Source organism: Mandrillus leucophaeus, unplaced genomic scaffold, assembly GCF_000951045.1.
Source record: "Mandrillus leucophaeus isolate KB7577 unplaced genomic scaffold, Mleu.le_1.0 Scaffold360, whole genome shotgun sequence".
NCBI classification, from domain to species: domain Eukaryota; kingdom Metazoa; phylum Chordata; class Mammalia; order Primates; family Cercopithecidae; genus Mandrillus; species Mandrillus leucophaeus.
This window is the reverse complement of record NW_012103810.1, coordinates 3215351-3228730: the sequence shown is the minus strand read 5'-3', so window position 1 is coordinate 3228730 and position 13380 is coordinate 3215351. Positions and strand designations below refer to the sequence as shown.

The 13380-nt window shown below is 53.6% G+C and overlaps 1 protein-coding gene across 3 annotated transcripts in view; it reads left to right on the top strand.

The window, feature by feature from the left end:
* The window catches only part of MYO7A (myosin VIIA), an 86890-nt gene that overhangs the window by 6584 nt on the left and 66926 nt on the right, over positions 1–13380 (top strand). For all 3 annotated transcript variants that reach the window (XM_011989738.1, XM_011989740.1, XM_011989739.1), the window contains exons 3-4: positions 7871–7984; positions 13205–13357. In XM_011989738.1, coding sequence (XP_011845128.1) covers positions 7871–7984; positions 13205–13357 — 267 coding nt within the window. The remainder of the gene's footprint in view (positions 1–7870; positions 7985–13204; positions 13358–13380) is intronic.

Genomic DNA, 13380 nt, shown 5'->3' with positions numbered 1-13380 from the left:
ACTCTGTCACCCAGGTTGGAGTGCAGTGGTGTGATCTCGGCTCACTGCAACTTATGCCTCCCAGGTTCAAGTGATTCTCCTGCCTCAGCCTCCTGAGTACCTGGGATTACAGGTCCCTGCCACCATCTCCAGCTAATTTCTGTATTTTCAGTAGAGATGGGGTTTTATCATGTTGGCCAGGCTGGTCTTGAACCTCTGACCTCAGGTGATCCACCCGCCTCAGCCTCCCAAAGTGCTAGGGTTACAGGAATGAGCCCTGTGCCAGGCCCCATTTAACCACTTTAAGTGCATATTTCAGTGGCATTAAATACATTCACAATGTTGCGTGACCATCACCACTATCAATTTCTACAATTCTTCTCATCTTGTAAAATAAAAATTCTATCCATTGAACAATAACTCCCCATTCCCCTCTCCCCGCCGCCCCTGGCAACCACCATTCTGCTTTATGGTTTTGATTTGACTACTCTAGGTACCTCACATAAGTGGAATCATACACTATTTGTCTTTTTGTGATGACTTACTTCACTTAGCATAATATCCTCAAGGTTCATCCATGTTGTATTAATAGCATGTGTCAGAATTTCCTTCCTTTTTAAGGCTGAGTAATGTTTTATTGCATGTTTATACCACATATTGTTTATTCATTCATCTATTGAGAAACACTTGGATTGCGTCTGTGTTTTAGCTATTATAATTAATACTGCTTTGAACATAGGTGTGCAAAGATCTCTTTGAGATTCTGCTTTTAATTCTTTTGAGTATATATCCAGAAGTAGAATTGCTGGGTCATATGGTAATTCTCATTTTCATTTTTTTAGGAACTGCCATAGTGTTTTTCACAACATTTGTATTATTTTACATTCCCACCAGCAGGGCATAAGGGTTCCATTTTCTCCACATCTTTGCCAAAACTTGTTTTCTGTTTTGTTTTTTTGTAATAGCCATCCTAACGGGTGTACAATGATATCTCATTGTGGTTATGATTTGCATTTTCCTAATGATGAGTGATGCTGAGCATCTTTTCATGTGCTTCTTGTCTCTTTGTGTATCTTTTTTGGAGAAATGTCTATTTCAGTCCTATGCCTGTGTTTGTTTGTTTTGGAGACACAGTCTCACTCTGTCACCTAGGCTGGTGTGCAGTGGTGCAGTCAAACTCTTGCCTATGCCCATTTTTGAATTGGATTGGTTGTTTTGTTGTTGTTCAATGTCTTTTAATTTTTAGCATTTCTTATAGGGCAAGTCAACCAGTGACAAACTCCCTCAGCTTTTATTTACGTGGGAATGTCTTCATTTCTCCTTCCTTTGTGAGGGATAGTTATGCCAGATACAGAATTCTTTCTTGACAGTTTTTTTATTCTTTCATCATAAATATGCCATCCTACTGCCTTCCGGCTGCCATGGTTTCTGATGAGAAATCAGCCGAGATTCATATTAAGGATTCGTTGTATAGAATGAGTCACCTCTCTGTTGCAGCTTTCAAGAGTCTCTGTCTTTGCCACTTGTGGAGAAGAGGCTTATTCCTCCAGCTCAGGGGTGGTCTCAGTAGTCAGTCTGGAACCAGGCAAGGTCAGGTTCTTAGCGCCTTGCAGGGTCTCCCCCAGGGGACCTCTCTTTAGCCACCAGTCGCCAGACCTACTTTACGATCTCTTTGCTCTCTCCTCTGATTCTCTGAGTTTGCTGTTCCCTCTTCCTGGGATGCCCTTTCCCCTAATGTCTGCCTAAAAAAAATCATAAAACCCAGCTGTCACTCCTAACACAACTCCCTTAGTTAACCATGACTGGCACTCATATACATTTGCTCTAACAGGCACCAATCTAGGTGCATTACGCATCTTCACCTGTTAAATCCTCATAAGCACGTGGAAGCACTGTCATTTTGTCACCTGACGGATGAGGAAAGAAAGGAACATAGAGGTGGAGGAACTTGCCCAAGGTAACACAGCTTGTGAGTGGCTGAGCTGGGATTGAAACTAAGCCCTGACTCCAGGGTCCAAACTCTTAGCAGCCGTGCTATCCTGTGTCTCCAGGGCTAATCTGCCTCTTATCTGCTGGTACCATCCTTATCTGTGCCTGAGTCTGTCCACTACACCAGGCTGGGAGCTCTGAGGACATGTCTTGTTAACAGTGTCCTTTGTGTTTTAGTCTGAGCCTGTACTCAGTGAAGGTGGGTTATATGGACTTATGGAAGAATGCCCGGAAGCTCACCACCAGCGCTTCCTTGTGTCTGAGGTCTGGTTCCTGTTCCAATGTGCTGCTGTAGGTGGGCGGGGAGAGATAGACGTGCTTGTTTTCGGCTTGACTCGGAGAAGGACCTCTCCTGAGAGCAGTGTCCCTGAGAGGTCACAGGAAGTGGGTGGGAATCACTGATCAGTCAGCTTTGTGCTGGGCAGCAGAGCCCTGGGTCCGCAAGGCTGGGACAGGGAGTGGGGTAGAACTGGGCCCATCGTGGGTGGCTCTGAGCCTTGTGTGAGGCATCACTGTCTTTTTCCTTGCCATTCCCCCCACCCAGTCCCTGGCCCTCACTCTCTGCCGTTTTTCATTTGTTGGGGAGCAGTTGGCTTCCAGGATACTAGGCAATGCGGAGGGCCACAAATGCAGACTGGAGGCCTTGAAAAGAGAAGAGAAAAAAAAAAGGAGGAAAGAGGGGAGGAGGACAAAGATAGGCAGGGCAAAGCGAGAAGGAAGGAATGGGAGGGGAGTCACAGGGCCTGGGCCTTCCTGGCCCTCGGGATGGGATGGTGGCCTCTGGCTCACAGCTCAGTGTGGACCGACGCCTGGAGCCCAGCACTATGTGGCTGCTAGGACACAGGAGGCCAGCTCGCCCCATTGCAGGGAGAGCTCTGAGCCATCGAGATGATGCAGCTGTCCTGGGGAGTTCAGGGGACCCCACACCAGGCCTCCAAGGCCTCTCATGCAGGATGGATGTGGGCTGCTATTTGACCTCGGGGGCTGCAGGAGGAGGACACAGACTCTTCAGGGGCTTTCCCCCAAACTTACCCCAGAAGGAAACTGTGTATCTGACCTCACTCCCCAGAAGCAGCCAGGGAGCCAGAAATATCTTCAATGCATCTCCCGTTTAGTCTTAAAAACCCCAGGAGTTTACCGCGTTCTATTCCATAACATCCTCGTGTTTCCTTCCAGAGAAAACACACCGATTTTTTCCAAAACTGCGGTCAGGTGCGGTGCCAGGTGCCACGTTTATCCCAGGCCTACCGCCACGGTGCCAGTGAGGCCGCCTGGAATTTACGGCGAAGTGGGGGTGCGGGGGGTTCCGCCGAGACGGAGCGGGCCGGGGTGGTGCGGGCGCCCCCTCGCCGTCCTGCCCGCGGGCGTCACCTAAGCCGCCGTTGCCATGGACCCGCGGCAGATGGCCCGGTTTAGGGTTCCGGGGCGGGCGGCGCGCACGGGATTAGGTGAATTAGGGAGCCGGAGCAGTGCCGCCATCGCCGCGCCATGGAGCCCCCCGCCGACCCCGCCGACTCTGCCGACCCCGCGCGCGTCCCGCAGCTCGGCAAGTGGGCGCTGGTGCGCAGCCTGAACCAGGCGTTCAAGACCTATGCTGTCCTGCCGGTGAGGCCCGGACCGGGAGGGGAGATGGGAGGGGGAGGGCGCCTCGCCTCGGGCCTCAGTCCCCACCCCGCCCCTCTCCCCGTTAGAAGCTGGGCGGGCCACAAACAGGGTCGCTAAGCTTCAGGGTGTGCGTGGACTGCAGCCCTAGGATACCACCTGCGGTCTCTGACCTCCCCCAGCGTGAACTTGGCCGCAGCTGCCCTTTCCTGGGAGGGGAGGTTTTGCATCTGGGAAACCCAAGCCAGGCAGGCCATGTCTGGGCAGGGGTGTCCTGCATTGCTCAGGTCCAAAGCAGGGAGCACCTCCAGGTGCACAGAGGGACCCGAGCCATAGTTTGTGGACTGGCTGACCGCTGGTGGAAGGGAAAGCTCGGCCCACTGGTCTCCTCTCCAAACTATGTTTAGCAACTAGACACTGGCAAGACGCTTGGCTCACGTTTCCCATCTGTGAAAATGGGGTGATAAAACCAGTGTCCCAGAGTGATCACGAAGATAACGAGGGGCAAAATGTCCTGAAACAGACTGCATAAGCAGGGACTGACCCCAGGCCTGGTCCTAGAGTAAGGAAGAGACAGAAAGGGCTAAGGCCCCATGGGGAATTATTAATATTGGCCCAAGACCGGCTTGATGCCTGGGAGGAAGGAGGGTAGACAGAAAGAACAATGTGCATTTGTGTGGGTCTCTCATCTTTACATGCACTGACTCCTTCCATTTCAAGGCTGGTGGAAACTGAGGCCCAGAAAGATTGCGTGCCTCACCCAAAGAGACACAGCATTAGTGGTGGAGCTGGGACTACAAGCTAGATAGACATCCTGACTATGTGTTCACTGTGGATGTGTGCTGGCTTTCCTGGAGGGGAGGCCCCACAGGGGTTTTGGGGTACCCCTGAGAACATTTGAACAGATCCATTCTAGGAAGTCACGACTGTGGGACTGGGAGCCTGCATAGCTACTGGGGCCTGGGAGACCCTCTGCCCTGGTCACATATTTGATAGGAGAGAAGCTGGGACTTGCCCCACGTTACACAGCTACGCTGAGGCATGTGTCATGTCACAAATGAGATCTTCCATTCAAAATGAGACCAAGCAAGGTGCCCCATACAGTGTGTAAAGTTGTCACGGAACATGGTGTAGGAATGGGGCCAGATGCAGTGGTGGGGTGCCTGGGGCTAGCCATGGGAATGGAAGGGAGTGGTGGGGTCCTACCTGGAGCCTGGTTCCCCTTTCTCACCTGCCTCCTGCCCCTCAATGAAGCTTCATCTTCTTTCGTGGCTTCCTCCCTCCCTTCTCCCTCTGAGCCAGTGACTCTTGACCCACCCTGGTTTTGGTCCTGGCTCTCTCCTCCAGATGCTAACAGTCCTGTCAGTCACTGGTTTGATGAGTGACTGTGGCCAGGTTCCTTTCTTTCTTTGGCCCTCAGTTTCTTCAGCTGTAAAATGAGGATCCTTACAACCTTCCTGCATTGCAATGCTTCAACAACTTTCCCTAGGGCCACAGGAATGTTCCCCTTCAGAAGTCCTAAGACCCCAGAATTCTCCCTGAGGCCTCTCCCCTTCCATCTGAAACTGTTTCTTTAAGTCTGACCTAGAGCAGAGATAGTTTGGTCACTGCCCTTTGGTGACAGCCCTAAGTAAGAAGAGTTCTAGTCATGTCTGTTTGCTGTGTGGCCCCAAGTGCTTCACTCAGCCTCTAGGAATCTGCATTTCCTGATCACATGAAGTTTTTTGTGATTTTGGTTATTTTATCTTCTCCCAGGGGAAACAAACATTTTCTGTGTGCCAGGCCCCGTGCTGGGCTGGGGGATACAGGTGACTTAGACCCCTGCCTTCCAGTTGCCCCCAGCCTGTCTCCAGCTTGCCTTCAGGGCCCATGAGCCATCTGGGCACAGAGGACTCTATCAGTGCTTCCTGTTTTGCTCACTGAGCTACATGTGGGGCTGGGCCCAGGGAATGTCAGGAAAGAGCCCTGGATTTGGGGTTTCTCAGACCTGGGCTTCAGTCCTGGCTCTGCCACAAAACAGCTGTGTGACCTTGGGCATGTTTCTTGACCTCTTTGAGGAGAGAAATTGGAGACAGTCCCCTGGCCACATACTGTCGCCCACAAGTGAACGCGCTCCCCACCCCTTCTCTTTCACTGAGGCCCGCTCTGGGCTGGGCTCTGGGGAGCCACAGGTGAGGGACTCAGACTCAGCCCCACCCTAGGGAGCTCCAGGCCAGTGGGGAAGGGGAGCAGACCCAGTGTGGGGTGGCTGTCAGGGGTAAGCCCAGGGTCGGAGAATGCAGCAGGGCTTGGGCACAAGCAGCTGTGAGGATTAAATGGGACAGTTTATGGGATGCAGCCTGCGGAGCCCAGGCCCACAGTGAATGCTCCGTAAACAGGAGTTCTCTTCCACTCCCAAGCCTCTCCAAGTTTTCTTACTTTTTCTGAGAGGAAGTTTGCGTTTGGGACTAGCCTGACTCTATCATGTGCCAACCTCCCATTCATATGAAGAGAGGGTCCACAGGGGCAGCTGTGGCTGGAAGAAAGCACATAGATGGCAGTGGTCCCGTAAGACTATAATACCATATTTTACTATTCCTTTCATGTGTATGTTTAGATATGTTTACATACACAAATATACACCATAGATACGACTGCCTATAGTATTCAGTACAGTAGCAGGTTGTACAGGTTTGTAGCCTAGGAACAAGAGGCTACCCCATCCAGCCTAGGTGTGTAGTGAAGTACACATCTAGGTTTGTGAGGTACACTCGATGACTCCAAGATGTTCGCACAGAACTTATCTCTGGTGTTAAACAATGCATGACTGTAGCTGGTTCTGATGGGAATAAGAGGAGGCTGAAACAGTAATGAGTTGGTCTTGGACTCACTGAGTTCAGCCTTCACTGAGAAATGTGGAAATTGAGGCTCAAAGAGGTCAGCGACTCACCAAGGCCAGGCAGGGCCTGAAACCCAGTCTTCTGACTCCTAGCCCAGAACAGATTCTGTCAGACCATTCCCATGGGTTTACTTCATTGTGAATCAGTTTTATCAGCTGTTACATTTTTGTTTGCAATTTGATATTAAGTTATATTCTTATTAGAATGTCTGAGTTCTTCCACACTCCTAGGGAGTTTGAGTACCATCCAAAAAAGAATACTTTTATTAGGATTAGAATAAAATCTAAGCTTGTATCCCAAGGCCAACAAAGGGCCTATGTATCCTGGACCCTGTCTACTTCTCTGAGCTCCCTTTTGCTCATTAGGTCCTGCCTCCTGGCTGTTCCTTCCTGCCACAGGGCCTTTGCACATGTTCTTTCCTATGCTGGGATTACTGTCCCCTGCTTTTCCCTTGGCTGACTGCTTGTCACCCTTCCGGTGTCAGTTCAGCGATTCCCTCCATGGAGCAGCTCCATTGGCTACTGGATCTAGGTTGGTTGGCCCTGTCATTCTCTACCACTGGCTTGTTTATTCCCTTGACAGCACTCACCCCAGTATCCAAAGTGATCATGCTGATCTATTTGCTCAGTTGTTTGTCACCACCTCTAACTTGAATGTAGACTCCATAATCACTGCTCAACCCCCAGCATTTAGATTAATCAGTACTTTGTACTCAGTAGGTAATCAATACATGTCTGTTGAATCCATCAGTGCTGAATGTGGTTGTTCTCAGTCCATTTCTCTGACTTGGGATTTTACGTTTGACTCTCACGATCCCTTACTGAGTGAGTAGTGAGACCCAGGCCCTGGGCCAGATGCCACAGAAACGCAAAACGACATCCTCCTGCAAGGTCAGGGTGCTCCCCACATGCCAGAAGACAATGTGGCTGAACCCTTATCTAGGGCCCAGCACGGAGTGGTGTCCCTGTGAGGAAGCTGTCATGATGATGATGAAAATCGGCCCTGGAGGTAAAGAAGGATGCAGCTCACCCACGGTCTGGGTGTCCTCTGGTGTCACCTCATGTTAGAGAGGAAGTGGTTTGAGTGGTCTGGTGTTTCTGTCTAGACTCCAGTGAATCTGTCATACACATGTAGAGTGTAGATCCATGGGGAGAGCTGGGCTTCAAGAGGCTTTGGCTCCCTCTGAGCCTCTGCTAACTCTTCTGTAAAATGGGAACATGGCTGCTCTAGAGGAGGGACTGATGACATTGCATAAATGGCCAGCCCAGGGCCTGCCCTGCTCCAGAAGGTTTCTAGTGTGAGTCCCCTTCTCTTCCCCCTTCTGTGGTTGGCCCAGAGCCTCTCGTGGTAGCAGAGGGATACAGGGCTGCCTGGAAGGGGGCTCCCTGCTCACCTGGCCTGGGACTCTCTCTCGCCCATAGGGGGACTATGTGTGGATGGACCTGAGATCGGGGCAGGAGTTTGATGTGCCCATCGGGGCAGTGGTGAAGCTCTGCGACTCTGGGCAGATCCAGGTGGTGGACGATGAAGGCAATGTGAGTAGTCCCCTCCCTCCTCCTGCCCCATGCCTTGGGGGACGATCTGGGCTGACAGCTGCCTCAAGGCAGGGAGATGATCTAAAGGAGATGGAGGCTGTGCCCGTGCCCCCACTCCTGCCTCTCAGATGCCTCCTTCCATGAGCCTTCCCCAGCAACCCAGCAAGAGGGAACCCCCTGCCTGCCTCAGGCTACTTGTTCTGTTTCCACAAGCACTTCAGTTCACTCTGCCTAGTGTTAGAGATGTGTGTGTGTATGGTGGGGTTTGAGTGCTGGGGGATCAGGCTAGAAGCTCCTCAGACACGGAGGTGCTTTGGGGGCAGACTGACTGCATTCAAATCCCGTCTCATCCACTTGTTAGCTGTGCAGACTTGGCCAAGTCTCCTTCCCTCCTGAGCCTCAGTTTCCTCTTTGTAAAATGAGGATAATAGTAAGTATCTCACAGGGCTGTTGACCCATATGTGAGATCACACGTGTAGAATACCTCAGTGAAGTTAGTGCTAGTCTGAAAGTTAAATGAACGCCCACAGCCTTACTGTATTGGGTTACTGACATCACATGAATCCACTGTCCACCTTGACACTGTCCCGGAAATTGGTCTCACAGATTAACCCTTTATCTGTGGCCCAAAAGGAAAGGGACCCCAGAAGTGTAAGTTTTCTAGGTAGTGATAGTGGGGCCTCGGAGAGGTCTGAAGTCAGGGGCCTGCCCTGGAGAAGGTGGCTGGTTCACATGCAGGCCCGGAGGGGAAGCTCTGGGGCCTCTGAGCATGTGTGCACATGTGTGTGTCACTGGGGGTATGCAGATGGGGTGCAGGGCACACAGGTGCAGCTTAGCAGGGATATGAAGAACCCAGGGAGATTCAGCTCTGCCATAATGTGGGCTGTGCCCCATGGTGTGCCAGGGGCTGGGGACATAGAACTGGACTGAGTACCTGTCTTAGCCTCCTGGTCTGAGGGAGGAGAGTCAGGAGAAAGAGGGTGCAGGGACTTGAAACCGAGGCTCTGCTGGGGATGAGAGGAGGGCTCAGGATCCTCGAGGCCAGGATTGACATGGAGTGGGCAGGAGCATCCCACATATTCCTGCAGCCCTCACGTGCATCCCCTCAGCATTTACAAGGCCCTTTAACCCAAGTTCTGTCTTTGGACTCTCATGGCATCTGTGGAAGGCAGGGAGGGAAAGAACTGTTACCCCATGAGGAAACTGAGGCACATAGAGGGACCATGCAGCCAGTCACACAGCTAGTAAGTGGTGGTGCTGGCATTAGAACCCAGGACTTCTGTCTTCTGTGCGTGAGTCTCCCCTGTCAGCATTATCTCAGTGGCGACTTTAGGGCTCAGGTTCTGCTAATCACATTTTTGGCCCCTGGGCTGTAGAACCGAAGTGCTTCCAATATCGCTCCAGAGGCTCCAGTTCTAGGACCCTCTAGGAAGCTACTGTGAGGGTGCAGCCCCAGAAGGGGAGGCACAGGCTGGCTGGCAGCACAGACGGGCCTGCTAACCTGCCCAGAGCCCCCAGGGTGAGGACCAGGGACTCTGTCTGCAGGCTTGAGTTTCACCTGGGTCATGTTGCATGTCAGATGGTGTCCCGTAACTCTGAGTCACCGAATCCCAAAGGTCCCCTTCCGCTTCTCCTCCACCCAGGCCCTGAGAGTGGGGGCTGCAGGAGGGGTGGGCATGACTGGCTGGCAGGGGCATTTCAGGAGGCTGGGGTTTGCATCCGTGGCATTGGACCCCCAGGGCTTCCAGACCCCTTCTTTACAAGCCTTTCCCACCCCCATTCCATCCCCTCTCTCCCCACTCCAGGCTGTCATCTCTTACCCCTCTGTCTGCCCACAGACTCCTAGCAACTTGAGAGCAGGGAACAGGCCAGTCCCATCTGGTTCCCCAGAGTTCATCAAGGGGTCTGCCCAGAGAAACCTCTTGGTAAAGACTCGCCGAGTGATGAATGAAAGGTTATGGTTCCAGTCCCCACTGGAATCCCAGTGTCTTGCCTTTGTCCAAGCCATTTCTGTTGCCAGATACACCCCTCCTTCCCTTCCTCTAGGGAGCAAGTTGTCCCCACTCAGTCCAGGCCAGCTCTTTCCCAAAGGCGTACTTGGTCCCTGGAATTGACCGTGTTCCCCTCCCCCAGTTGCTGGCATTCCTTCAGGCCAGGCCTCAGCTACTGCCCTGGTTACACTTTGGCCCCTGGTAGGTACCTGTGGACCTTGACCTGAAGGGTGCTGGCCTCTGTTGGGAGTCCTCCCACGCAGGAAACAGTGTGAGCGGCACAGCTACTGGGCAAGTCATTTTACCTCTTGAGTCAGACTCGTCACTGTTAAATGGGGTCAGTGATTCTCTGTTAGGGATGTTAGAAGAGCAAATGTAAATCAAAAGGCAGTAGAGTGACAATGCCCAGCTCTGGCTGAGCATTTACCAAGCAGCAGCACTCTACAGACCTGGCAGGAGAAAGCTGTCAACAAAGATGGATGTCGTGATCGCATCCATCAGTCCTCCCAAAACCCTGGGAAGAAGGGAAGCTTACTCTCATTCCCATTTCGCAGCTGAGGACGTGGAGGCTCAGGAGGGTAAACTGATGTACTTTGGGGTCCAGGGTCATGCCGTGACTGAGCACTGTCAACCTGTGTGCGGAACTGTTTTGGGGAGGGATGTGGGGACCTGAGGTTGGGGTCAAATGGGGATGGCAGACAGCCTGCCCAGGAGCCCTCTCCCCTCCTGTCCACACTGGAGCCTAGGATAGAGGCACAGAGCAGGGACGGCGTGGGGAGATTTTCCAACGGGATCAGCTTGTATAAGACATAGGGTGCCTGGGAGAGAGGAATGTTCCACACGGGACTGGAAAGTCCAGGCAGGTTCCCTAACGTCAGCACCCAACCCCTCGCCTTGGGGAGGCTGCATGAGAGCCTACCCTGTGTTGAAGTGCTGCTGGCCTGGAAGTGCCATGGAGTGTCAGGGAAACTGGGCTGGGGGGCTCTGCCCAGCGCAGCCCCTGATCCCCCTGAGGGCCTGGGCAGGCTGCCACCGTCCTCCAAGCCTGTTTTCTCATGTGAAGTGAGGGGGCTGAAATGGGGGACTTCTGGGGTCTCTCCATGACTGACTTCTGCCTCTCATTCAGACCTGGTCCCCTACAGTCACCAGCCAGCCATCTGTCCCATCAGAGGCTCCCTGCCACATCATTTGTGCCTAGCCCCTGTGCGAGACACCGTGGCCTCAGATGTGGCCCTGGAGGCAGGGGGACAGCACAGGTGAGGGTGGCCAGCACTGTCAGGGGAGGCTTCAGAAGCTGGGAAACCTCTGAGCCAAGCCTCGAAGGCTAAGGAGAAAGAAGGTAGAGGGAATGGTGGAGCAAAGTCACAGAGGCCTTTGGGGACACGAAACCCATGTTCCCTGGCTAGGAAGTGCCAGGGGTAGCTGGGATGGAGGTTAGGGATCCCTGTGTCCAGCACATGCGGGCCCTTGATGCCAGGCTGAGGAGCCCAGGGGAGTTAAGGAAGGGCTGAGAGCCCCAGAGTGACAGGGTCAGGAGCGTTCCTCAGCAAAGGACCAGGGGATGAAGGATTTGATGGAAGGGCCAGTGAGAAACGGTGGTCTCAATCAGGGTGTGGGCTTGAAGGTGGTGAGGAGGGCACTGCCCACTCAGCAGCCTTTTAGAGGGTTGAATGGGCAGGACTGGGTGACCCGTTGGACTGGGGTGGTGGTGGTGGGGAGCTGATGTCCAGATTCATGCTAGTGTCCAGCTGTTGGGGTTGGCTCTGCCAGAAGGGACCCGGAGGAGGAGCAGGTGGGGGAGGACATGGCGTGTGCATCACATCTGCTCAGCAAGTCTCAGGGCCTGAGCTGGGGGATGGCAGAGAGGCCCCCTTTTCCCCCAAAAGGCAGGTCCTGGGGCTACTTGGTCATGGCATTTGGGGATGGGAGGGCTGAGGTACACTCAGGCGGTGGCCACACTTCCCTGAAAGTCTGGGATTTTGTGAAGGTGCTGGAGACCCCCCACTGGGGTCGGGGAGGGCCCCAGGGCCCTGAGGAAACCAGGGCTTTGCCAGCTTGTTGAAAGAGCCGGTGCACTTCCCAAATGCTCACCCATCTGCCACCACAGGGCAGCCGGGGAATACTGCAGAGTAAGGAGAGCTGGGCAAGCAACCTGTGTCCTCCTCTTCAGCTCACAGGTCCCGAGAGTTCACACCCCTTGCTCCCACAGCTCATCAGCAAGCCCCAGGAAATACCGCCTGGTGGGTCCACTTCTCCCCAGCACCACTGCTACCACCCGGCCTTCCATCTTTCCCTTGAATGTGCCAAGGCTTTTCGGGCCTGAGCCGTTGTTTTGCTGTTCCCTGGACCTGGAGCCCTCTGGCCCCCCGCCCCCACCCCCCAATCTTTTTACAGTGGTCTCTTTCTCTTCCTTCATGCCTCAGCTCATATGCCACCCCCTCAGAGGGGCAGACCCTGACCAACCAACCCATCTCAAGCAGCTCCCCCCATGACTCTCCACCACATACACCTGTTGAGGTATTCTTGGCACTATCTGAAATCACTTTTTTTTTTTTTTTTTTTTTTGAGACGGAGTCTTGCTCTGTCGCCCGGGCTGGAGTGCAGTGGCTGCATCTCAGCTCACTGCAAGCTCTGCCTCCCGGATTTACGCCATTCTCCTGCCTCAGCCTCCCGAGTAGCTGGGACTATAGGCGCCCGCCACCTTGGCTAGTTTTTTGTATTTTTCAGTAGAGACGGGGTTTCACCGTGTTAGCCAGGATGGTCTCGATCTCCTGACCTCGTGATCCGCCCGTCTCGGCCTCCCAAAGTGCTGGGATTACAGGCTTGAGCCACCGCGCCCGGCCTGAAATCACTTTTTAATGTTTTTTTTTTCCACCGGAGCCTGAATTTGAGACCAAGCCTGTCTACCTCTAATTAGTACCCTTTCCACTCCATCCTGCAGAGGGCCTGAGGGAACTCTGATCCCCTTACTGACAGCAGTCAGCTGGGGCCAAAATCCCTGCCCTGCCCACCTCTTAGGTCTGCGAGAGAATCCCCTAAGAGAAGGAGCCGTCCTTGAGGGGTAGAGGTGGCTAGTACCATCCTGAAAGGCTCAACCTTCTTAGAACTGACCGTGTTTGACCGCCAGAGAGGTCAAGGCCCTTACCGGGGTTAGCGCTCACCCCGCGCTCCCGCCCATCCCGGCCCCTTCCCCTGAAGCGCGCTGACGTTGGCCACCGGCTCCCCGCAGGAACACTGGATCTCCCCGCAGAACGCTACGCACATCAAGCCTATGCACCCCACATCGGTCCACGGCGTGGAGGATATGATCCGCCTAGGGGACCTCAACGAGGCGGGCATCTTGCGCAACCTGCTTATCCGCTACCGGGACCACCTCATCTACGTGAGTGCCGCCCCGCCGGCGTG